The 26,584-nt window shown below is 50.0% G+C and overlaps 1 protein-coding gene across 6 annotated transcripts in view; it reads left to right on the forward strand.

The window, feature by feature from the left end:
- Positions 1 to 26,584, forward strand: part of ATAD1 (ATPase family AAA domain containing 1) — a 791,357-nt gene that overhangs the window by 471,851 nt on the left and 292,922 nt on the right. For 3 of the 6 annotated variants that reach the window (XM_069611287.1, XM_069611285.1, XM_069611288.1), the window contains one exon: positions 4,277 to 4,366. The exons of the other annotated variants lie outside the window; for them this stretch is intronic. In XM_069611287.1, coding sequence (XP_069467388.1) covers positions 4,277 to 4,366 — 90 coding nt within the window. The remainder of the gene's footprint in view (positions 1 to 4,276; positions 4,367 to 26,584) is intronic. 6 annotated transcript variants of the gene reach the window in all.

Genomic DNA, 26,584 nt, shown 5'->3' on the forward strand with positions numbered 1-26,584 from the left:
TCTTCACCCAAGCCAGCTGTATCATCATTTCCAATGCCTTAATACTCTCCAAACTTGACTATTGCAATGCTCTCTATTTAGGAGCTAACAAATACATAATTGACAAAATTCAAACATTGCAAAACAACGCCCTTAGAACTGCCCTCAACTTACCTTCTAAAGAACACATCTCTAACACTAGAAGAAAACACCAATGGCTCAAAATTTGCGACAGAATCTCACTTAAGACAGCATCACTCACCTTCAAATGTCTCAATAATGCAGCCCCCCGCTTACCTGGTAGCAAGAATTGTGAGAAACTCCCACCCGCCCCACTAGAACCACCAACTCCTACTGCCTTCAGATTCCCACATTTTTACCAAAAAAAAACAGGCGGCAGCAGCAGCTTTCCAGTTAAGGCAGCTCAATACTGGAACGCCCTCCCACTTAACATCAGAACAGACCAGTCATATTACAGCTTTATACGGACCATACTTGCATGGCTACAGTCCAATGACCCCCAAGATTAACCATGCACTAATCTATACCTACTTACCTGACTGTATATATGTATATTCTTTAACTGATTTATCGTGATATAATGTATGTTTATACTCAACATTGGCATATAACTGATGTAATGTATGTGTATACTGTGCCCTGTAACTAAGTTTTTAAGCAATCTTTTTTTTCTGTTTTCTGTAGCGCCCTGTTACCTTTGGGTTTGGCGCGCCATACAGAATCAATAAAGAACAACAAACAACAATAAACCTGAGCTTTACTAATAGGCTTCAGGTGTAAGTAAATGGCTTTCCTTGCCTGACCACAATTAAACCAATTAAGGGGACATGCCTGACCTTCAGGCCTCTTCTTAATCCCAGTATTTGAATGGGAGGTAATCTTCATGGCTCCTAGAATTCTCTTCCTCGTCTCAGTACTGTCAGGCATTTTAAAGGGAGGAGAGAAGTGGAACACATTTATAATGACCCAAAAAGGTCGGGGGAAGATCAGGTTGGCTATCCTGAGGATGATGGGGGTTGGGGGTGTATACCAGGTCTCATTTTACCCTTCCCCTTCCTTTCTTTAACTTGTCGAATGTAATACTGGTTCCTACCCTTCTCAGAGATCATGGGACTGGATGAACAATATCCCATAACCTTCTCTGGGATAGGGGTTCTTTTTGGAAAGGAAGATATGGAATATTGTGTATCACATCCCACTTCCAATCCAGAGGATCCTCTATCCAGGCAATCTTCCCTTGCTTGTCCACCCCCAGGGGCAGGATCCAAAAGCGATGGCCTTTTCCTGGCCATCTGCAGGGAGCCCCTTCTCATGAGGCGAGGATGGTGAGCCCACTAACCGACTGGCACAACTGGCCCCACATCTTAGGACCCCTCTTTCTGCTCCTAACCTCTTCTTTGACTCCAGGTCCATGTACTGCTGTCGGTGCTGTCGGGTGGATGAGTGGGGTCCTGGGACGAAGAAGTGCAGATCCATGAAGAACAACTCATGGCCAAAGCGGTCTAGTCTTCTGTGGAGGAATGATCCAAGCGGAGAATAAACATGAGAAAGGACTTGTGGGTCAAGCCCTCCCCGAGCAACAGCGTTGGTGAAAGCTGCTCAGAGCGGGAGATCCCTACTGCAGGAGACTGGGACCCTGACCGAGAAGGAGTGTCTCTATTGGGTCAAGCAGCAGCAGACCCATGGGCCTGGCTAGGCAGTAGCACAGCCTCCGGGCAGAGGTTGACCATGTGCTGGGCTGTAGGGGGGGTCTTGGCTACCGCGGGATGTCTGGCTCAGGAGGGGCAAGCATAAGTCCCCTGGAGGGAACGAATGTGAGGCGCAGGTCTGGGACCCCTACTCTGAGAAATACCAGAGTTCTCTTCCTCGTGTCAGTACCTGGAGGGGAAGTGAAACAGTTGGGCCAAACCAAAGAAGAGCTGGAAGTAAAACCTGGGTCGGGTACCCAAAGCCAAAAAGCAACAAGAGTCTTCTTCTTTGTGGCATTACTTGGCAGGGAAGTGGGCCAGTGCAAAGAAGAGCCGAACCCTGAAGGTGTGAAAGTTGTTTAGTGGTATAGTGAACTGTGAGCAAGTCATCAGGAGAAGGAAGGGTGCTATTCTCCTGATAATTTAGAAAACCAGCACAAGCCGGAAAGGCCTGGTGAAGGGAGTCATTCCCCCCCAGGCTAGCTGAAAATGGAGACCATGGGGAGGAAGTCATTCTCCCTTGATACAGTTGTGTGAAGTTGACTGTGAAACCAATATTCCAGGAGAACGTAGTAATTCTCAGGGTAGTGCTACATCTGCAAAAAAAAGGCAGAGAAGCCTGGGGAATGGAGTCATTCCGCCAGGTTAAAGAAAAGCGACAGTCAAGAAAAGGGAGTCGTTCGCTTGACAATTGTGGAAAAACTAACCACGGAACCTTCTGCCAGGGAAGGGAGTCGGTGGTGTGTGAAACGGTGGAAGCCAGATACCAAACCAAGAGGTCAAGGGAAGGGAGTTATTCCCCCAGGAGTAAAGAAACTGATAACGTTATAATACAGAGTGTTATTGATTGGTTGTCCTTTATCTATGAAGTACCGGGAGCAGGGGGAGGGAGTGATTCCCTCTGGTAAAGACCTTGTAAGGCAAATTGCAAACCAGTAACTGTGATACCCAGTCCGAGAGAATGGAGTAATTCTCCTGGGCCAAGAGCATTGGTGCAACCTTTAGTTTATTTAGAAGTGTAATGGACAGAGATGGGGATTTTTGAAACAGGGCGGTGGACTCTTTAAATTATAAGAAGATTCTGACAACCCTGTTAGTATTTAGGTTGAGGCAGGGAAACCCCTCTTAGAGATAGGGAAAGTTAGGTTTTCTCTTTATGTTCTTGCCTAATAAGTCTATAACAATCACTATGCCACCTGTGTATCAGTCTCCCCCTTCTGCACCCTTACACTTGCCAACCAAATGCGTTCATAGATGTTTGAGATATGTTTGCAGGTGCAATCGAATGGCACTGCAGCACCTGATATTGCTTATATCTTAGCTGCAAAACCTAATAGTTACAAGGAACGCCACATAATACAGACTGATTTAGCCAGGGGAGTACATGCCATTAAGGGTGTCCGGACATTTCGTCGAAAGTAATTTCGTCGAAAGACATTTGGTCGACGTAATTTGGTCGAAAACCAAATGGTCGATTTTTTTATTTTTTTATTTATATATATATTTTTTAGGTTGTAGTTTAGGGAAAAAAGGGGGTTGGGGGGGACCCCCCCCAAAACAAAAACAAAAAAAGTGAAAATAAAAATAAAAAAAAAATCGACCATTTGGTTTTCGACCAAATGGTTTCTGCCAAATGTCCTGTCGGCTAATTTATTTCGACGAAATGTCTGGCAACCACCATTAAGAACATGGCTAACTTTATTACATCAAAAATGAGTTCGGAAGAACAAGGGGATTTAAATGTTGCAATCTAAGGAAAAGGCAAGCCATTGTAAATTTAGGCAACCTTATAATAAATAATATGGCTTTCATGCCCTGCCAGAAGGGTGGACATGGTCTTTATTGGCCCGCCAGCCCGAGCTAAGATGGGCCCCAGCGAAACAAGAGCCTCAGCTCGAGCTGTGGGCTGTTTAGGCCATGTAAGCCCTCCTGGCAGTGCATTATCGCTGTTTGCACCACGGGATTCATCCGGGGTGCGCATATCTTTTACAGTTTTTGATCGGGAGATCCATGCTGCTAACGCAGCCGATCACCCGATAAAAAATAAAAAAAGGGGGAAAAAAGATGGCCACCACCATATGGAAAAGGGACTAAGTCCATTTTCCATGTGTATGGCAGCCAGACGGGAGGAGCTCTGGGACCGGAGCACAATGCTCTGGTCCTGCAGGTAAGTGGAGGCAGTGGGAAAGCAACAGGGAGAGGCTCCGCTGAGCACCCTTCTCCGGGTGCGAATCTTCAATATTCAAAATTCAAAGGCGTTGTATGTAGCTTTGCCACATTTGTTTTTTTATTTAATATATAACACATCTCCTTCATACCCTTCCTCCCAGCTTTGAATATTGAGTTCATTGACCTTTCTTTTTGCCACCAAAAATGACAGTGAAAAAGTACTTTGTAGTGTTTCTTGACAGTTTAAAATGCAATATATGAATATTTTGAAAAAGATATTTTTTGCCAATGCATTCATATCCTGTGTATTTTTGAAGGTGTGCTAATTTAGTTCTATTTTCTTACAAAGTTAAAGCAAATCCATATTTTTCACCTAGATTGCCTGCATTCAGTCCCTTATTTTATTTGCAAATACCTAGGTCATTGTAATGGGAGCCACTAATCGTCCTCAAGACCTTGACACTGCAATAATGAGGAGAATGCCATCAAGGTTCCATATCAATCAGCCTGTGAGTACTTCTTTATGCCTTTTTGTCGGTGATAGGTCTGTACATAGTCGATTGTATAGTCTTCACTGCTACTGTGTTTTTGGGAAAGGTCCCCCTAGAAAAAAGATTTCTTGCTGCACCTAACCAGCTTTCCAATTGTCACTCCGCACTTAACTTTACTGACGCTTTTAAGCCAGAATTGCTATTTTGGGGATTCTAGGCCACTAAACCTTTTGCTTTTCCCCCTCTTTTTTTGGTTCCTTGATAATTTTTTGGTGGCAAGAGGGAATTCTGAAGTCATCCTGCCATAATGTCCTTTCTTGACTTATACAATTGGATACTCCCTTTTTCTGTTATCGGGGGGTCGATCCTGAAACAGCAGGGAGGATGTTTAAACATAAAAAAGAACGAAAACTCAGATCGACTACCCCTCTCTAATGACCCCCAGTGAATACCAGGCAGAAACTCGTGTATCTACTTAATCATTCTGTAGATGAACCAGCTCTTTTCAAAGAGACAACTTGTATATATCAAAACTATACATTTTTATTAATTCTTGTTTTTAAAAAAAAACACAAAACGCATGTGATCACTTGTGACATATACATATACCATAAAACAAAACCCTTGCTGTTCTGTTATACAGACGGGTTATCACGTTCAACCAACATTTTCAACACATTTGAAATGATTTCATAAGAAAACTTCTTCAGGGGCACATGATTTGACCATTAGGCATTTGCAATATCACATTTGTTAAATTACTGCAAAGTCGACGCTTCTGATTCGGATACTAGGGCCAAAGAGCTACCTTCCATGTATGAATCAGCACTGGCTTTCACGCCCTTCCGCTCAGGGCGTGTCGCAAGGCCCCAAGATGGCGGACAAGCATGCGGCATAGCACGCCAGGTCGGTGGCCATCTTGGATTTTGACCTTCCCGGCCCTTCGCCCTCAGAGTGGGCCATGCAAGAAGGTTCCAGTCCCCTTCCCTCGAGAAGCGGCAGCAGGCTTTATGGAAAAGGTGTGTGGTCCCTGCAGGGTTATGTCTACCCTTCGCAGCCTCACAGCTACAGCCCCCATGCTCCCATTTGCTTTGATCAGGAGAGGGCTCCCAGCGCCGCTGAGGGCCGTTTCCCTCGTGATCCGGCAGCTTGCGAGGACCGCTTCCTCTTTTTCATGCACTCCCCGCAGATGATGGGACTCCTCAAGAGCATCGTCAAGGAAGTTATCCCACAGGTCGTGCCGTCAGACCTCCTCCTCTGGGCCCCCTGCCAGTGTCTCCTGTGATGCCGGTACCGTTGCCTGTCCCTCCCTCGGTCCAGGCCCTGCCTGTGCTTCAGAGCCCTCCTCCTCCTCCTCCTTCTGTACCACCAACACCTCCCCCACTTCAGCCAATGGATCTACAGCTATCTTTGGGTCTGGATATGGGGGGACTCTCCGACTCTGTTGTTGCAGGCCCCGGACTCCCTTCTGCCTGGAAAAAGGGGGCGCAGGACGATGACGGGGATGACCGGCTTCAGGGCCTGGCAGAGTTCATTGATTTCCCAAGAGTCAGTGGGGCTAGCAGCGGTTTGAGCCAAATGCACCACGATTCGCTCAGGCATCCCCCTCCAAAAGGATGTGCTGCAGGTGGCAAGAAAGGTTTGGGAGAAGCCCAGGGCCAACGCCCAGATTAATAAAAAGCTGGACACCCAATTCAAGCTTGTGGATGGGGGCCAGTCCTCCTGGCCTCCCACCACCTGCCTCGCTCTTCAGTGGTGGCAGTGGCCTCCCTGTATTCTAAATCCTCATCTCGGCCTTTCTCTGTAGGGGCTGTCTCGAGTTGTCTTTCCAAAGAGGACAAGGCCATTGAGTCTTTTGGCAGGCGCTGCTACCTCAACTCGGTGCTGCATTTGTGGCAGATGCACTCCTTGTCTTGGCTAACCAGAAGCTGTGGTGGGAGATTGCGGAGTTCCTACTCGATCTCCCTCTGGAAAGGCAACCCTCCTTTAGATCTGGCCTGGCGGATGCTCGGGCAGTGGCACAGGACCTCATGGAGTCTTCGGTGCCCCACATCGATACAGCCAGCAGAGGGCTGTGCTTGGGGCTGGAGCTGAGGCAGACGATGTGGATGCATGCCACTAAATTCACCTCGGATATGCAGGAGAGGATCCTGTGTCTTCATTTGAGGGGTTGGGTCTTTTTCATTCATCAACTGATGACAAGCTGACATAAAAGAGGACCTCTATGCAGACCACCAAGTCCCTAGCATTCCTGACTAAACCAGGGCGGAGGTCCTTCCCTCAGTCCCAGGGCAGGACAGACCTCAAACCACGCTCTTCTTCTGCTTCAAGGGTTTCGAGACTGTGTTGCATGGAGGCCTGACAGGTCCCCCAGTGACCACAGGAGGAAACAGCAGAGGATATTGCGTGGGAGTTTCCACTCCCTCTCCTCCGCTCCCGCCTCAGCCACTAAGAAGCAATGACTTAACAGTCTGGGAACACAGCTTACCTTTAGGGGGCCGGCTGGCTCTCTTCCACGAGAGCTGGAAGCGTTACTACAAGAGTCCCTGGATCCTTCCTATGGTCTCCATGGACTTCAGTCCTCTTCCTTTGCCTCTACCTTCCTCTCCTCCTCTGCTTCATATTGGGTTCCCAGCCCTTTTACAGGAGAGCCTCTCTCTTCTAGAGACGCAGGCGGTGGAGCCGGTTCCTTTACCGGACAGGGGCACCGACCACTACTCCAGAATTTTTGCCGTACCCAAGTCCTGGACCTGTCATTTCTCAACCTATCTTAGAACACTTCAAGAGGATTACTCCTGTGCACATTGCTGAGTCTCTGCGCAGGGAACTGGATGTGTTCCCTAGACCTCAAGGATGCGTACCTGCATGTTCCCATCTACGGGCCACATCGGAAGTTTTTACGGTTCACGATTGTCATACCATTTTCAGTCCAAGGTGCTGCCTTTCGGCCTAAACTCGGTCCGTCATGTCTTCACGAAGGTGATGATTGCAGTGGCGAGTCACCTCCGCCTGGAGGGCCATCACTTATACCCCTATCTGAATGACTGGTTGGTGAGGGCCAGCTCACCCTCAAGGGGCAGTGCAGTCCTGCCAGAGACTGGCAGATGTTCTTCACCAGCTAGGGTCCTCCTCAACCAGAGGAAGTCACAGTTGGCTCCCTCCCAGGATCTGGTGTTCCTTGGAGTGCAATGGCACACAGCCGTTCAGCAAGTGTTCCCCATGACCGAGAGGCTCCTCTCTCTCTGCAAGGCGATTGGGCACTTTCTGTCCAACTCGACCACCTCGGCATAGTGCCTCCAGCACCTTCTGGGACTCATGGTGTCTTGCGTACTCATGGTGCGTCATGCCTGCTTCAAGATGAGGCACCTCCAGCTCCACCTGGCGGTCAATTGCCACCAGGAATTGGGCTTGCAGTCGGACAGGGTCTCAGTTCTCCTGTTCCTCCACCCGGATCTTCGGTGGTGGCTGATGGACTGCAATGTGGCAATGGGGGGGGAGCCCCTTTGCCGTGCCAGGGCCCACTCTAGTGGTGATGACAGATTTCTCGCTTTTGGGCTAGAGGGCTACTCTGGAGGGCTATTTGATTCATGGCTCATGGTCTAGGGTGGGAAGCCCTCCTTCAGATCAATCTGCTCGAGCTCAGTGCAGTGAGCCTGGTGCTCAAGGCTTTTTTGCCCCTCATCAGCCACAAGGCGGTTCTGGTAAGGACCGACAACTCCACGACTATGTTTTTACCTGAACAAGCAGGGTGGCAACCATTCCCACCCTCCTGTGCATGCAGGTGGTATCGATTTGGGAATGGGCCCTGACAGAGGGGATATGGATTTCCTCGATCCATCTCCCAGGGGACAGCAATGCAGAAGCGGACCAGCTAAGCTATTTGGTGTTCAACAACTAGGAGTGGGAGTTGTACATCAGCTCCTTGTTGCCCCTGTTACTGCTCTGGGGGTTTCCGGATCTGGATTTATTTGCATCTCCTATGAATTCCAAGTGCCCCCAGTTTGCTTCATGGGCACAACGGGGTCAGGGGTCTCTGGGAGATGCCTTCCAGATTTGCTGGCACAGCCGCAGGTCTTATGCGTTCTCTTCTCCTTCATTGCTTCAGCCAGCGGACCGTCTGAAAATTCAGGGCGTCGGTGGGCTGCAGCCTCATCCTGATTGCCCCCCACTGGCCTTCGAGGGCTTGGTTCTCAGATCTGCTGCAGTTGTGCTCCGAGGAGCCGGTCCATCTTCCCATTCCCAGCAGGGGCTTCCTGATGCAGCAAGGCCAGGCAGTGGAGCACCCGAACCCAGCCAGGCTGGCCCTAGCAGCCTGGATGCCGACCATCTGAGACTACAGCATACTCAATTTTCGGATGACAACTGGGACATCATACAGGAGGGCGGGAAGGCGTCTACTCGATCCCAGTATAAGAGCAAGTGAACTAGGTTTTGCCACTGGGCTCATAACAAGGGGCTGGACCCCATCACCTGCTCACTGTACGATGTCCTGGCATTCTCCACACATCTTGCTCTTTGCGGTGTTCAGGAGGATACCTACTGCACCTATTTGGTGGCCATTGTGGCCTACAAGAATTCCCCAGAGCACGTTTTTTCAGCAGCCAACCCGGTGGTTAGTGCACACCGCAAGGGGTTTTCCAGACTTTTTCCTCCAGTGCATAGGCCGCATCCGGTCTGGGACCTCGATGTGATTCTTGCAGCGCAAGCCCTATGAGCCGATGGCCTTGGTGGACATCCGGCTTGTGACTCTAAAGACAGTACTTTTGGTGGCGCTCAGTTCTGCGCACAGAGTCTGCGGGCTGCAGGCTTTGCTGTCATGCAAGCCCTTCCCCACTTTTCGTAACGACAAGGTCATCTGGCGCGCACACATCCAAATGTTTTGCCCAAGGTGGTCTCTCTATTCCAGTTGAATCCAGAAATCTGCCTGCCGGTGTTCTTCCCGAACCCACAGTCAGAGGCGGGAAGGGCTTTGCATTCCTTGGACCTCACGAGGGTCCTCAAGTTCTTTCTCTCCCTTAGAAATCCTTCAGGAAGTCTGAGGCATTTTTTATCACTTTCGGGTGCACGTCCCCCGGCACCCAAGCTTCCAAAGCTTCTATCGCTTGGTGAATGGTCCAGGCCATTTCGGAGGTGAATATGGCCATGGGCAAACTGGTTCCTGGGGGTATTCATGCCCACGCGGTCAGAGCTAAGGCCACGGCTGTCCCATTTCAGAGGCATGTTTCTTGGGATGTCATCAGCAGGGTGGCTACTTGGGCCACTCCGTCTGCCTTCTGTAAGCACTATTCTCCAGCATGGGGTCTGGCATGGATTCACATGCTCATGAATATTCCCCATCGTCAGGCTGGGAATCCTCGGTAAAGAAAAAATCAGTATCAGTTTAGTTTCTGATCTGTCTTTCTTAGTAACCAATCACTGATCTCTGGGTCATACTGCCCCCAGCCAATGACTGCCCTCTCCCTAAGCCCCGCCTCCGGCAGCCATCCTCAGATTTTTACCGCATGCTCAAGTGTTGGGAGTCCTCGTGTTTAGCTCTCGAGTTTTTTAGTGCGTTTTCATGCTTTTTCAGGAGATTTTCTCATTTTTTAGGTTTAATCGAGCCTCAAGCTCCACCGTTTCTACTTCCGATAACGGGGACCCGTTTCGGAATTCTTCTACGCCCCTCAAGGGTGAAGTTTTTATCAAGTTTACACTTCTTGGAGGATTCCGGAAGATCTGCGGCCTACCTCAACGGACATGGCCCAGGACAAAGGAAGCTCGACGCCCGGATCCAAGCTGTTCAGGAACTGCCCTGGATGCGGATTATATAACGTTTTCAAGAAGGACGAGCATTTGCGATGTCTCTACTGCCTCCATGGGGACAAGACGCAAGTGGAGAAGGACTGTGCGTTCTGCAAGAACCTTTCGGAATGGACCAAACAAGATCGTTGTTCCCGCCTCGCCTCCTGGCTGGAGAAGGGCACAGCAAGTGAGAAGGCGAAGAAGAAGGTTGAGCGGGCTTCTAAGTCCTTTGAGGGCGCCCCTGCGACGGGGGCCGAACAGAAGGCCAAGCACCGCAAGTCTGTGGGCTCCGGGAGCGCCGAAAGGTCGGGCTCTTCGGTTGCCAAGCAGGGCGCGACTTCCCTGGCACGTTCGACCACGAGCCAGCGCTCTGGTTCAGGGAAGGGGAAGTCCGAGATCCCGGCTAGGCCGCTGGAGCGGACCCGGTCGATCTCGAAGGGGGAGCGAGGCGTTGACTCTCCCCTCAAGGCGAAGGCCCAGGACGTACCTAAGGTGGTGAGGGCCTTGATCCAACCGGCTAAGGCCTCTACCGAAGTGGTCTCTGCGACCCTGGCGGAGCCGGCTGAGAATTACGCCAATGGAAATGGCCTCTGGGCCCAGAGTATCCCTGCCGCCGCGGAGGGATCCTCTTTTCAGCCCACCGCTAAGACCCCCGTGAAGCCCCCGGCTGAAAAAGAGGGGGGGCGGTGGCCGCTACAGACTCGGAATCAGCCTCTGAGGAGGAACTGGTGGAGACCGAGAGGGGCCTCAACGAAAGGTCCATAGGCCTCAACGAGAGGTTCATAAACCTCAACGAGAGGTTCGAGAAGGTTCGATCCCAGGGGACGGTCCCTGCTGACGTAATCGAAGATGGCGACGAGGACGAACAGGGTCCAGTGGAACGGCCATCCCGTCCGTCGCAGCCATTGCCCGAGCCCCAGGATAGCTCGGCGGCCATTTTGTTGGCAATCCAATCCTAATGTACCGAGATAAGGACGAGATTACCACGGACCTCGACGGAGGATCCAGAACCAGGCCCATCAGGAAACTCTCCGAACAAGCGGAGGAGAGTCCACCCCTCTCCGCCCTTCGTGCCCGCGAGGCCGGTGGACCCCTCGCCGGGAGAGGATACGGGGACGGACGACGACGACGGCGATGACACAGCAGACATCCCGTCGTCACCCCCCCGCGGGCGTCCCCAGCCGACGCAGTTGGCTCTTTCCACGCCATGATAACCAGGGCATCCAAGCTCTTCCAGCTCTGCCCTGAAGAACAGAAAAAGGAGGGGTTTCTGTACCAACGACGAGAGGCTAAGAGGAAGACGGTCCTCGCAGTGCCTTTACTCGATGACATCTGGGACGAGGGGCTTGGTGTCCTCAAGAACCCTGTCACGACACCCGCCAAGAGGGACAGGTACGAGAAGAAGTACCGAGTCCCCGATGCCGCCCCCTTGTGCCTCAGGGCCCAGCCCACGCCGGACTCGGTCGTCTCGGCAGCGGCTAAGAAGAAGGAAGTGGGTGCGGCGGCTTCAACTTCCACTTCCCCGCCGGACAGCGAGGGCAAGAAGTTGGACTCTATGGGACGACGGGTCATCTCGTCGGCGGCGACGAAGATTAAGGCGGCCAATGCCTTAGCGATCGTGACCCGCTACGACAGGGAGCTGTGGTTCAAGATAGCTCCCCTGCTAGATTTCCTGCCTGATGACAAAAGGGCGGAGGCCCTAGAAATTCTGCAGGAGGGCGAGGTGGCGTCGGATCATGCCATTACGGTGGCAACGGACATTGCCGATACCGGATTTCACCAACTGGGCAACGGAGTTTGCCTCCGACGACGAGGATGGCTCAAGGCGACAGACTTTCGCCAGGACGTCCAGACCAGATTGTTGGACATGCCGTTCGACGGCAACAACCTCTTTGGTAAGGCGGTGGATGAGTCTCTACAGGCCACCAAGACCGACTCGGAGACGGCCCGGGCCCTTGGAGTGCTTCAGCAGCGACGCCCTTTCGGAGCTCTGGAGGCAGACAGGGTGCCTCCAAAGGATCCAGCGGTGGCTCCTCCACCTACCGCCAGGCAGCCCGCTCCTCTTCCCAGGAGGCCTACAGAGGTTGCGGCAAGCAAGGGGGTTCCTGCCGTCGTCGCCAAGGAGCCCAAGGCGGCAAGGCCGCGTCCATGTAAGACTGACCCGGCCGGGTGGTCGGGCCCCCACCGAAGCACCCCAGTGGGAGACCGACTGACGAAGTTCGTCAGGGTGTGGGAGTCCATCTCCACCGATCGTTGGGTGTTGGACACCCTGGCCAATGGGCACTCACTGGAATTCCTAAAAAAGTGCCCTCGCATTCCTCCCTTGGCCAGGAAGGAGAATCACGTCCCTCAACTGCTGTTGGAGGTGAAGGCGATGCTCAAGAAAGGTGCCATCAAACTCGTCCCCAGGAGGCTCCGGGGCTCCGGAGTGTACTCAAGGTACTTCCTTGTCAGGAAGAAGACAGGCGGTTGGCGCCCCATCCTAGACCTGCGTCGGTTAAACAAATACATCAAGACGCAGAAATTCAGGATGGTCACCCACCAGCACATACTGGGACAGCTGGAGGAAGGTGACTTCCTATCGTCGCTGGACCTGGAGGATGCCTACTTCCACATCCCCATTCTACAAAGGCACAGGAAGTTCCTCAGGTTCGTGGTTCAAGGACGCCACTACCAATTCAGAGCCCTACCGTTCGGATTAAAGTCGGCACCCAGGGTTTTCTCCAAGTGCCTGGCACCAGTGGCGGCGCGGCTGCGCCTGCAGGGGATCCATGTCTACCCCTACCTGGACGACTGGCTAATCCGGGCAAGGTCAAGGGAACTCGCTGTCGATCATACGGCGAGGACCGTCCGGTTGCTCACGGAGCTGGGGTTCTCCATCAACTACCCCAAATTCCACCTGGTTCCATCACAAGTTGCACTGTTTTTGGGGGGCAAAGCTTGATACAGTGGAGCAATTGGCCTCCCCTTCAGAGGAGAGGAACAAAACCATCCTGGGCAAGGTATGGCGACTGTTAGCCACGGACGTGGCCAGGGTGAGGTCCATCAAGTCCCTTCTCGGGATGATGTCCTCATGCATCTACCTTGTACCCCTTTGCAGACTTCGGATGCGTCCGCTACAGGAGTTCCTCGACGCCCGCTGGGTTCAGGCGGGGGGCTGCTTCGAGGACAGGATCCCCCTTGACGAGGAGTTCCGTCGGGCGATCCTATGGTTGGGCACCCGGGTTCACCTCACGTCGGGCACAGAATTTCAAACCCCGGCGTTTCAGGAGATGGTGACTACGGACGCCTCTCTGGAGGGTATGGGGGCCCACAACGGAGATCTCCACGCAAGAGGCCTTTGGTTCCTGGAGGAGAGGTCTCTTCACATCAACATCTTGGAGCTCCATGCAGTGTTCTGGGCGCTCAAGTCGTTCCTCCTGTCCCTCAAGGACAAGGTTGTGAGGATCTTCACCGACAACACCACCACGATGTTCTACATACGGAAGCAGTGGCACTGGGCCGTCGCCCAGGGGATGTTTCTGGTCCCCTTCCTCCTGGCAGGAATATAAAACACCATTGCCGACTCACTCAGCAGGGAGCTGCGCTCGTGCCACGAGTGGGAACTGCGCCAGGATCAAGTGGATCGACTCTTCCAACGATGGGGCAAACCCCAGATCGACCTGTTCGCGACAGCGACGAACTCCAAGTGCCAGAGGTTCGCCAGCAGGTTCCCACAGCCGAGGAGCATGGGCGATGCTTTCTCGTTCCCTTGGGACGGCCTGTTTCTATACGCGTTCCCTCTGTTGCCATTGCTGCTCCGCCTCATCAGCCAGCTCAAGATGTCCAGGTGCAGGATGATCCTCGTCGCACCGGCGTGGCCGAGGCAGATCTGGTTCCCGGACCTTCTGGACTTGTCAACGTCCCCTCCAGTCAGGCTGCCGCCGGACGCGGATCTTCTCTCCAGAGAAGGAGGCGCCATTCTTCACCACGACCCACAGTCGCTGAACTTGCAGGCCTGGCTCCTGCAGCGCTAGAGTTTGGAGGGTACGATATCCCGGCTGATTGCCGAGAGGTTCTTGCAAAGGCCAGGGCGTCCTCAACTCTCAAGTGTGACGGTCATAAATGGAAGAGGTTCTCTGTTTGGTGCCGTGCACAGAAGATTAACCCTCTGCGGATTACGGCCCCTCAAGTGCTGCCGTACTTGCTGTCGCTGGCCAAAGGTGGACTGGCTCACGCCTCCATAAAAATACATCTGGCTGCCATCTCCCGATATACCAGGACTACGGGACGGGCGTCCTTGTGGTCTCATCGCCTGGTAAAGGAATTTATGAAGGGACTATTCCGTTCATTCCCGCCGGTGAAGGCTCCTGCCCCGGCGTGGGAACTTAATGTGGTGCTGACCAGGCTCATGGGAGCCCCATTCGAGCCTATGCACTCGGCGCCCTTGAAGTTCCTGTCATGGAAGAAAGAGTTCCTCGTGGCAATCACCTCTGCACGACGAGTGGGGGAGATTCAGGCCGTATCTTGCAAGCCTCCATACTTGACTTTTCATGACACAAGGGTAGTGCTTAGGACACACCCCTCCTTCATGCCCAAGGTGCCGTCGGACTTCCACCTCAACGAGCCCTTGGTGTTACCAGTTTTCTTCCCGTCGCCTTCGACGCCGGTCGAGAGAACTTTGCACTCACTGGATGTAGCTAGAGCGCTGAAGTTCTACGTGGACCGCACAAAGAGTTTTCGGAAGACGTCACAGCTATTCGTGAACTTTGGGGCTGTGAATCAAGGGAAGGCTCTCTCGAAGACTTCCATTTCCAGATGGCTCTCCGGCTGCATCATGCATTATCACCGGTTGGCAAACCGACTGCTGCCCGGCCGTCCAAGAGCCCATTCGACCAGAGCGATCGCTGCTACCACGGCGTTCCTGTCTGGTGTGCCCCTGCTGGACATCTGCAGGGCTGCTACCTGGAGGTTGGCGTACACCTTCACAAGATTCTACTGCGTCGATCGGGACTTCAGGGAGGAATCCAGGGTCGGCCAAGCAGTGCTGCGCAACCTGTTCGCTTAAGGTGAGCCTGGTGAAGAGGTAAGAGATGCTTAAGGTTGAGTTGTATTGCTTAATGTTGAGCCTGTTGCCACCTCCCGTGGTTGTGCATGTGTATGCTGCTATGTATTCTTTTATTCGTGAGCATGTGAATCCATGCCAGACCCCATGCTGGAGAAGGAACAAGTTACTTACCTGTAACTGTTGTTCTCCAGCATGGGTCTGGCATGGATTCACATGCGAACCCTCCCACCTACCCCTCTTCACTTGGTCATACTGCCACTTGGCGTGCTACCAAATCTGAGGATGGCTGCCGGAGGCGGGGCTTAGGGAGAGGGCAGTCATTGGCTGGGGCAGTATGACCCAGAGATCAGTGATTGGTTACTACTAAGAAAGACAGATCAGAAACGAAACTGATACTGATTTTTTCTTTACCGAGGATTCCCAGCCTGACAACGGGGAATATTCATGAGCATGTGAATCCATGCCAGACCCATTCTGGAGAACAACAGTTACAGGTAAGTAACTTGTTCCTTCCCTGGATACCAGCTGCAGGTGCGATGCAGAGTTTGGTCTGGCGGTTCTAAAGAAACGTTCTACTTCATCCTAGTTATGAGGCAGGTTGTCACGGGATTGCACGAAAAGATTGTATCTAAAATGCTGAATGCACGCTTAGAGCACATTTGGCATAGTAGATAAGATCTAAGCCTGTAATACCGAAGAAGGTTGCAGGGGAGTCGCCCGCACCGCCAGTTCGGTATTATGAGCTGCGGGCATTGCGGCGGTGTCCCCTGCATATATTATAGGCAGTGCGGGGGACAAACTGCCAAACTTTCAAGACTGAATTACAAAATGCGGGCTACTGGGCTCTGTGATTTTTGTAATTCGGTCTTTTGGGATATATTACTTAGTACATCCGGTTGTCACAGCTCCACCCTATGGTCTTGTTCAGTGGAAGAAAGGGGATGGGACGTATGAGTTATTAAGTTACTCACCGTAGTGACTAGAGTATTCATAGTCCTCTGTCCCCTTTCCTCCATACTTCCTTCCCACGCTTGTATGGCAGGGACCAATATATTCACTGTAGTCGGGTGTCGAAGCGTCCGATGTGTTAAAAGCGGACTGAGGTGAGGCGGGGCTTTGGGGGGGTTCCCACGCCCGGGGCCATGCCCACTCGCGATATATTTAATTTTAGATGGGAAGCTACATTTATTTTTTCTGCCAAAGGTTTCCGGTACTGTCCCCATGTTTGGGGATGCCCACAAGGATGGAGGAAAGGGGACTAAGGACTATGAGTACTCTAGTCACTACAGTGATTAACTTTGAATTTTCCTGCAGATTCCTGCCGTTTGGCTATTTTTAAATCCTTCACTTGGCAATACTTGCCAAGTGCAGCAGTTTGGGCATATGCCTGTTTGTTTTTTTGCTGCTAAAAGTAAAGTCCGGATTTCTTGAAGACTCTAGGTCACTCCCCACATCTGCTAAGTTAAGTCCTCCTTTTTAGAGTGTTTCTGGGCTGCTTTACTGCTGAACCCAGCCGTTTACTGTCAGTATCTTCCGCTTGGATGTGGGCTGCTACATAATCAAGTGAGGTGCTGAGAGTTGCTCATTTCACCAGATCGTCACCTTTGTCTGTCCGAACGTCCCTCCCACCATTGTCCCCGTCCTGAGATCGTTTGCTGTGGAGCGTTCATCCTTTGTGCCGTGAAAAACCTGGAGCTATATGTTCGGTTCTCCGGTCTTTCTGAAGTCTTCTACATGGGACCTTTCACTCCTGGATTTAGGGTAGATGTCCTAGGAAGAACCTTTGTTCTTCTCCCGTGTCACTGGGATCATCGTTGGTTCTGGGCGCAAGGCTTTTGGAACCGAATCCAGTGGAAAAGAGCTGTTCACTCACCAGGATGTTTCAGTCCCTGGAGCAGTTTCCACCAAAACCACTGATGTGAGTACCTACCTTGGGGTCTCGAAAAGGGTAATTTATTCACCGTACCCGTCCCCACTCCCCTGCATGTCCCACCTCTGGTCGGAGGTATTTTATCCTGGAAAGAGTCCTAACCGCAATTCCCCAGAGACTTTCATTGGGGATCCTCCTGTTCTGCAACTTCTTCTCTGGTTCATCTTCCAACCTCTGGAACTCTAACTTGGGGTCTCCTGTGGCCTTCTCTGGGGTAGGATCGACAGAGCGGCTGTTGCTGTGGGGAAGCTTAGACTTGCTTCCAGCAGTGTGGATGGCCCTTTACGTTTCCCATTGCTTCCTATGGATCTGTGAACCAACACTGCTACTCTTTAAAGTGATTTTAAGGTACTTGCGCCTCTCACCGTTTTTCCTGAATCCCTTAGTGGTTCACTGATCTCTGGTCCAAGATTGATCATTTTTGTATTTACCTGTGATTTTATATACATTTTAAAAATAATTCTTCTCATTTCTGCTTTTGTAAATGTACTTGAAACACTGTAACTGGAACTAGTAGCAAGGTGTATATTTGTCCTTGAAATGTATTAGGAGGTAACTTAGCTGCTTGCTTGCTTACCTGCTTGTAGGGAACTACACTGGTGCTAAGAGGTGAGGGGGAAGGTGGATCGGAGAAGGGAAGGTGGCGCTGGCTACCCAGGCTGCTCGGAACGCAGGCTTGTACCATACAACACAGCTCACGTTCCGAGCATCCTGATTGGCCAGCGCCCCCTTCCAGGGAGCTCATCTTTATTATCTAAAGCATGTATTTGAACTGATAGTTTTATATGTATATTTTTCAGTAAGTCAGTGTGATGTATTTTCTAGAGCTATGTGTGTGGACTAATTGAAACGCTGTGTCGACTTACTGCTCTGACCTGAGAGTTGTGCTTTGTCATTCTGCCCACAGTACCCAAATTTAAGAGCAGTCTAGCATTGGATCTTTCATAGATTCACATGCTGTGAATATTCCCTGGTGTCAAGCTTGGAATCCTCGGTTACCCTTTTGTTTGCCTTTTCTAAGAAAACATTTTGGTCTATTTTGTATGCCATTACCCTACTTATGGGTGCTTTTCTGCTCCCACCCAATGGTCCATTGAGTAGTAAGCCCCTCCTCTACAGTCCTTCCTCGGATTCTAACCATGTGTCATGCTGTAAGAGGCCCTCAAGTTGTTTCTCTACTAAGAAAACCTTTTTTCTGTGAAAATTGTTGAAGTTCTGTTAGACGAGATTGTATGCAGTACCCTGTGGGAGACTGCACCAGCCTTGTCATTGTCCTCTTGCTAATAGTTAACCCAACCTTTGGTATAAGCATGTACTACACAAGTTGGTAGAGTGACTGAGCAGCCAGGCTTATCTCAAGAGGGGTCAATGTGAGCTGTAGCTTTGTAACAGAGTTCCACAGTGACAGTTATTCAAATACACACTTGCACACAAGGTTTCTTGATTAAACAATTATTAATTTATGATATGCTATGGCATTTATCAGTCAGTTGAATACGCCTTCTTTAGAAGGGCGCAAATATATGTAACACAAAAATATACTTCAAAATATACACTCTTTGTTTCTTTAAATCAGTAGATACCCATTTGGGATGGCACACACACTTCCTACACCCTGAGGTGACTTTAGTAACTAGGACAATGCAGACCTTTAATTTACCAGTGGCACATTTAGTGCAATACTAAGTTTGGTGTCAAAAGTAAAAGGTTTGGGAATAAAACAACAGTTCACAAATATTCTGAAGCAGGTAAGTACTTTAAAACCCCCAATGCAAAGTAAATTAACCCTTTCCCAGCCCCACAAGTTATCTAATGTGTGACTTTTGTTGAGAGATAGTTAAAGCACAAAGTCAGAGGTAAGAAGTCTTTCAGGGAGCCAGGACAGCCAATGTTAGTTGAGCAAAAGTCTAGGTGAGCTAAAGCACTTCTTGTAGGTAGATAGAAAAGTCTTGCACAACGTTTTAGAAGTCTTTGTAGAAAATGAAATCACTGTAGGGCCCCAAGCTGGGAGGCTTGTGAGGGGCAAAGCTGCAAGCAACTCTGCAATGGCAACCAAGACAAGTCTCAACTGAGAGCTAGCAAGGTTACACCACAAGAGGTAAGCATCCATTGGTTTTACAGTACCTTTGGTTCCAGCTGGCTTCTGTTCCTGTGTAGGTCTGCAGATCCTGTTGTTTCTGGGCCTCAGTCGTGGGGACAAGGGGGAGGACGTCTGGGGACTCCTGCACTACGAATGGAAGGTCGGCGGCAGCAATGAGTCATCTACAGATCAGCGGCACTTTGCTGTTTCAGCTCCTTGCTGCTCCGCAAATAGCACCACCACGGTTCTCAGATACCTTTTTGGACCTTCCTTGCATCTGGGGTTCAGCACTCTGTTGAGGTGGCTCAGGCTTGGTCAGTCCTGCGTCCTGGGAGTCCGGAGGATCTTCCTGGAGTCCGGAGGATCTTCCTGGCGTTCGGGTCCGACTTAAAAACAATGCACTCGATCTGGTGTTCCTCTCCCAGGTAATCTGTTCCTGCAGCAGCAATGGAAGTACAGCCAGCTCCGAGAGAATGTCCAGATGAGTTTGCTTCGGGTTTGATTGGTCCCACCAACCCAAGGGGAGAAGTCACTCTAGTCGAGGCGAATTCTGAGCTTCAGCAATGCAGCAGGGCTTCACCGGGCAAACCACAACGGTCCAGGAGTTGCAGCAAGCGTCTCTTCCAAGTTCTTCTTCAGATTCCTTCGTCCAGTGGTCGACTCTGCCGTCCAAGCAAAAAGCCTTGCCTTTTATGCAGGTTTCACCTATTCATTCGCAGCCTAGCTGTCACTCACACAGCAGGGTGGCTGTCCTCCAAGGACAGCCAGCCAATCACATTTGGGTGCATTCCTGTAACCAAGGGGATTAAGCGCAGGGAGTTTCGGGCACCTCCCTCACTTCCTGCCCGTGCCAGACACACTGGAGCCAGAGGTGGGCTTCAGCAGTGAAACCCGCCAAAGACAAAACGAACAAAGGGACCAAACCTGGTTTTGCGCGCAGAGTAATTCTCAAGAAGGACCTTTCCAACAAGAAATGGTGAAAACAGAAGACTCGGAACATTGTGACAGAATGGGCACACATGGGTGCTTTACGTAGCTGCAATTGCAGCCCGTTGTAAAAACACTCAATGGTAGTAAAAAGTAAACCACTGTCACCAGCCATTAATTTGTAGAAAGGGTAACATAAAAATGTTACATTAGAAACTAGACAAAGGGGATACTAAGTAACCCCTCCAGCACCACATAAACATTGTATGATAGCGTGTGCTGGGTCTAGAAATTACAATGTAAGTAAAGTTAATTTCACTTTGCTGCTCTTGGAAACAGTAGTTAATCCAAGAGAAGGTATTTAAACTTTTTGGGAAATCTGAAAGACTGTCCTGTGCCACTGCACTGAATGTGCTGTTTGTGACACAATGTAAAAAGATGATGCCTATGTAGTTTGTCAGACTCCAAAGTCAAAGAAACACAGAGTCCAAATCACAGTAACACACATGAGAGAGTGGGGAAAAAGGTCTCACTCTCTCCACATTGGAAATTAAAAGTCCTAAAGTCCAGCAAAAATAGCTGGGGGTCTCTAAGGTAGAAGGGAATTAGTATATTTCTGAGAATTCTCCCTAACAAGTTCTTACTTCAAAACCCATAAATAATACCAGGAAGGACATTTCCTCTTAATAACTTCAGGGAGGAGTAAAAGACAGACATTGCTGTGGAAAATAGCAACACGGGATGGAGGCCAAGGCCAAGAATTTGTTGTTTAAGAACTGTGACACCTGTGGCCTTAAAACGTTTGAGGGTGACAAGCACGCCGAGTGCATTTATTACTTCTAACCCTAACCAAACCTTGGTAGAGAAATGTGATATTTGTAAGGGATTTAGTGCCAAAACCCTTAAAGATAGGCACTGGCAACTTGTGTGTTGGCTTCAAGAAGGAAATTAACCTGTCTCAGAGTCGGAATCCAAGAGGAGCATGGCCGTGCCTAGGGAAGAAATCTCCACAGCAGTTAGTGGAGAAGTCGTCCACAGATACTCCTAAAGCTACGCCAGAGTCAAAAATAACACCTGAAGCCATGAAAGTCCCCTCTGGGCACCAGGAGCGGCAGGAGAACACAGAACTGCAGGAGACTAAGCAAATGCAGGTGATTACTTCACCAAACCTATTACTTATTCGGAGCTAATGCCAGAAGATATTTTACACAAAAAAATTGATACAGATACCTAGGCGCAGCAGACCCAATCGCTGCAGTTTTCAGATTCAGAGGACTCCGTAATCATTCAGCCACACTCTCCTAAGCTACCTCCTACGCCAGGATGGAGTCGATCCAATGTTAGCTGCTTCGGCCTCACATTCCCTTGGGGACAGGCCAGCCAATACCAGGGCCCATCCGGTTCCAGGGCAACCCCCAATACCAGGGCCCAGTTATCTAGTCACAGGGCAACCACTAGTAAACATGCAAGCTTTACTGTCAAATCCCCAGGCACCACTATCTCTACAGGTCCTATCATCATTGAAATCTGTTAGCGCAACTGCACGCTAGGTTATCGCCTCCACAGCTGGCATAACCGGGGTTCCACCTTCAGGGGTAATCCCGGTAAATGGGCAGAGAAATACTTCGGTCACAAGATCTCTAGATGACGGCCGAGATCACCCTCGCAACGTAAATCACCTACTAAGTCGAGATCACCCTCATGACATACATCATGACATACATCACCTACCAGATCGAGATCTTCACAAAGATCCACGAACCCCCAACAGCAACAAAGGTATAAATTCAAGCGGGGGGGAGGGGCCCAAGACCCCATAGGTCTTCGCTACCTTCAATGGGGCCGCTGCTTCCTTCAATAGTACCACCATCCATAGTCACCCAGAGTGGAAGAACACAAGGAAGGGGAACTTCCGGATACAGATATAGATGATCCTCATGACACAACTTCTACAACAGCGTCTACGAGAGACAATAATTAGGATACAGATACTCCAGCAAACCTCTGGAGGAAGTGCCTAAGCCCTCTGCGCCAGACGACATAGTGGTGATCCATTCCATGATCTCAAAAGCCTGCCAAGTGTTTGGTCTTGTTCCATTGGAAGACAAAAAGGAGTGTTTTCTCTTCGATCATACGGGCAAGAGGAGAAAGTTTGTGGTGGCATCACAATTTTAGATCACGTATCGGATGAGGGATTATGTATGATGAAACCCTTTTACCGAACCTGCCGTTTACAGGTAAGTTAGAAAAAAAAATTCAAAGCTCCAGACTCGACACCCAAGTGTCGTCTCAACACGCACCAGAATCGGTAGTTTGGGCAGCAGCAGGCAGAGAATCCCGTTCCCACATGCCAAAGTGTAGTCTCCTCGGAGAACGAAGGATGCAAGCTGGACGCCTTCGGTAAAAAAGTAATAACAATTAGGGCAACAATAGTCAAAGCGGCCAACTCCTTGGCCATTATGGCAAGGTATGACCGTGAAATTTGGTGCAGGATTGCCCCGTCCTCGTACACTTGCCAGAGGACAAAAGAAAAGAGGCAATGTCCATCTTGAAAGAGGCTGAAGGGGCATCAAACCACAGCATTGATATAGCTGTCCACCTGGCTGAGACAGGTTTTAAATGGATTGCGAACGGCGTGGTAATGAGACGTCAAGGCTGGCATGAAGCACAGATTTCAGACCGGGTGTGCAAGATAGTCATTGACATGCCCTTTGAAGGGGGATGATCTTTTTGGCCCAAAGATAGAGGATTCCCTCAACTCAATAAAAACAGTTACCGACATGGACCAGTCACTCATGTATTTACAGGGTAGAATTACTTTTCATACCTTTAGGGGCGCCTCGGGAAGAGCCAGATACTCCACCTCCACATGAGGGGGTCGAACATATAAGAAAAGAACATACTGCTCCCAAAGATACAGAAGGTCCTATCAAGGTTATCAGAGGTACAACGACTTCAGACAGCCACAGAGGTGTAAGAAAGCCCCAAGCTCCCAAAGAAGGAGGCAAGAAAAGCGGCTACCATGGCTACAATAAAGAAATAGCACATGTGGGGGGAAATGTGTCCAACTAGGTCTATAAATGGCACCAAATAACGCACAATTGAGTTCTGGAGGTAGTCACCCATAGACACATTTTAGAGTTCACAACACATCCTCCCTCCCCCTGACACCCTGCAGTCAGTCGCAGGCACAGACACACACACACACCATATTAGATCTACGGGGGTTAAACAAATTCATCTAAAGAAAAAAATTCCAAATGTTGACGTTACAACAAGTAATCTAAGCAATACCAACCACATGATTTCCTGGGATCCCTCGACCTCCAAGATACGTACTTCCATATACCAATACACCAAAACACAGGAAGTACCTAAGGTTTGTGGTACAAAACACCCACTACCAGTTTCGAGTGCTACTGTTTGCCCTTAGGTCGACCACTCAAACTTTTACAAAATGCCTAATGCTCATTGCTGCAAGCCTATCAAAGAAGGGCCACCAGGTCTAACCTTATTTGAACGACTGTCTCATAAGGGCATCAGCAAACACCAGGGCGCAGTAATACATGTCGAAGACGGTGCATACGCTCTAGATCCTCGGTTTCTCAATAAACTGCAAGAAATCCTTTCTGCAGCAGTCCCAAGACTTTAATCTTTCTTGGGGGGGCAATTGAGACCATTAGTAGACAAAGTGAAAACACTAACGTCACTGGTCTCCACCTTCACACCAGACAAATGGACAGGAGTATGCAAGTGCATGCGCCTTCAATGCACTGTGTCATTGTGCATCCCACTGATGCCCAACTGCAGACTCCACATGAGGCCCCCGCAGGAGTTCATAGCCGCCAATTGGTCCAAAGTGGCAGGATTGTGGGTCGACAGGATACAGATTGCCCCCAGGCTGGTACACAGGCTTCAGTGGTGGGCAAACAAGGGAAACATTACAAAAGGGAATCAGTTTCAGGAACTGCGTCACCACTAAACTCTCATCACGGATGCATCCATGTTGGGCTGGGGAGCCCATGTTGACCAACTGCCTACCATGGGGCTCTGGCCAGCCGAGGGGGCGATGCTCCATATCCACGTCTTAGAGCTAAGAGCAGTGAGATGGGGGTTAGAATCCTTCCTTCTGGTGCTAAAAGGATGCACAGTCAGGATCCTCGCAGACAATACCACCACAATGTTTTACATCAGGAAGCAGGGAGGAACAAGATATACAGTGTCCCATGAGGCCCAGCGGGTTTGGCATTGGGCCATCTCCATCTGCATGCTCTTTCGAGCGTTCCACCTCCCTAGAGTCCAGAACGAGTTGGCGGACAGCCTAAGCAGGCAATCCACTCATTCTCACGAATGGGAGCGCTTAACAACAGTCAACTTCAAAGAGTGATCCGGCAATGGGGGCATCCATCCATAGACCTCTTTGCCACCAACTGCAGCAAAAAGTGTGTGCTGTTGGCCAGCAGAAGTCCACAGCAGGGATCGAAGGGAAACGCCTTCTCTCCTTTCTGTGGATGAACCAGTTTGCCTACACATTCCCGCTAATTTTGGTCATACATGAGCAATAAAAAAGAAAAGGGCACATTCGTGCTGACTCATCCTGATCACTCCCAACTGGCCATGCCAGACGTGGTACTCGGACCTTTTTCAATTGTCGGCTGATCAGCCAATAAGGCTACTCAACCGACCAGAGATCATATCCCAAGACCATGTTTAGGTCCTGTACCATGACCTGCAGTCCCTAAAGTTGACAGCGTGGCTCCTGATTTCACAGAAGTTGGACGCCTAGCCATCCCGCAAGATTGTAAAGACGTCCTTGCAACGGCCAGAGCGCCACCCACAAACCGCTCGCATAGCTTTAAGTGGAAATTGTTCTGTGCATGGTGTGCGAAACAGCAAGCGGTTCAACCGCTCAGCGTTCAGCCGAGACAGCTTCTCCCTTACCTGTCTCTGGCAAAAGAGGGACTAGTCACTCATTCATCAAAGTGCATCTAGCGGCTGTCTCCAGATACACTAGAAAAAGGGTACATGACACGCTTGTTCGGTAACAGGCTGGTTAAGCATTTCCCAAAAGGCCTTTTTGAGCTTTCCCTCCAACAAGAAAAACTCTGACTGATTGAAGCTTGAATACAGTCCTAGCAAGGCTGATGAGAAAACGGTTCGAACCACTAGCGACAGCTAGTATTAAATGTTTTTTGGAAAGTCACATTCTTATTGGCTATCATCTCAGCCAGGGTGGGATTGGAGCTGCAGGTACTTGCCTTCAACGTTCCCTACTTACGTTTTCATAAACATGCATTTCTGCTAATAACCAACGTGGTTCATTTCCAGGATTCCCATTAATTTTCATATGAGCGCAACCATAGCGTTGCTAGTTTTCTTTCAGAATGCTACTTCCCCAGCGTAGATCACATTACATTCTTTGCATGTTAAGAGTCATCAAGTACTATGTGGACAGAACCAAATCTTTCAGAGCCTCAGCAAAGTTCTATGTAGCATTTGGACCTACCAACAGAGGCAAACGGGGGGATCTCTAGGTGCATCGCAGCTGCTATTACTTTCTGCCATGCAAAGGCAGGCAGACCATTTGTTAAGCCGACCCACGCTCATTCTACAAGAGCTACGGCAGCGTCAACGGCACTATGGGCGGGAGTCCTGCTCACAGACATTTGCCATGCAGCGACCAGAACTACTACTACCTGGAAGGACCGCACGCAGCGGACATTCAGACCGGGAGAGCCGTCTGTTCCAATAAGGTAGGCGTTTTTACCTGCTTACAACTGCTAGTTATCGAACTGCTACATATTCTATTCACAGCATGTGAATCTATGAAAGATCGAATGCAGGAGAAGGAAGTTTCTTACCTGTAACTCCTGTTCTCCCGTATTGGTATCTTTCATAGATTCACATGCACCCTCCACAAGGTAAAAATCGCATAGCTCAGCATATAGCTAGTCGGTATGACTGGTCAGAATCTATGGCAGGGCTGTAGAGGAGGGGCTTACTACTCTATGTCCAATTGGATGGGGTCAAAAGCACCCATAAGGAGGGCTATGGCATAAAAAATAGACCAACACTTTCTTATTAGAAAAGTCAAACAAAAGGGTAACTGAGAATAACCAGGTTGACACCAGGGAATATTCACAGCATGTGAATCTATGAAAGATACTAATGCTGGAGAACAGGAGCTACAGGTAAGCAACTTACTTCTTCACTTTCTTGCTATGTGCGTTAGCATTCCTACTAAGGTTAGTTGTAGCATCCTCAGCAGAGGGTGGTACAAAAACTGCCTTAACAGACACCATTGTTCATTGTTATTGTAAAATTCATGTTAGGTCCCCATAAAAGAGCAAGGCAGTGCCATGTGTTTGCCTTGGACCACCATTTCATGTCACTGAAGTGCTTTCCCCAAGTTTCTCTCCGAAGTACACTGGTAGTTTACAGATCATTTGACATCTGTTGTGAGAGAGATTC

The sequence above is a fragment of the Ambystoma mexicanum genome, chromosome 8, assembly GCF_040938575.1.
Source record: "Ambystoma mexicanum isolate Mex_15411 chromosome 8, UKY_AmexF1_1, whole genome shotgun sequence".
Taxonomy (NCBI): domain Eukaryota; kingdom Metazoa; phylum Chordata; class Amphibia; order Caudata; family Ambystomatidae; genus Ambystoma; species Ambystoma mexicanum.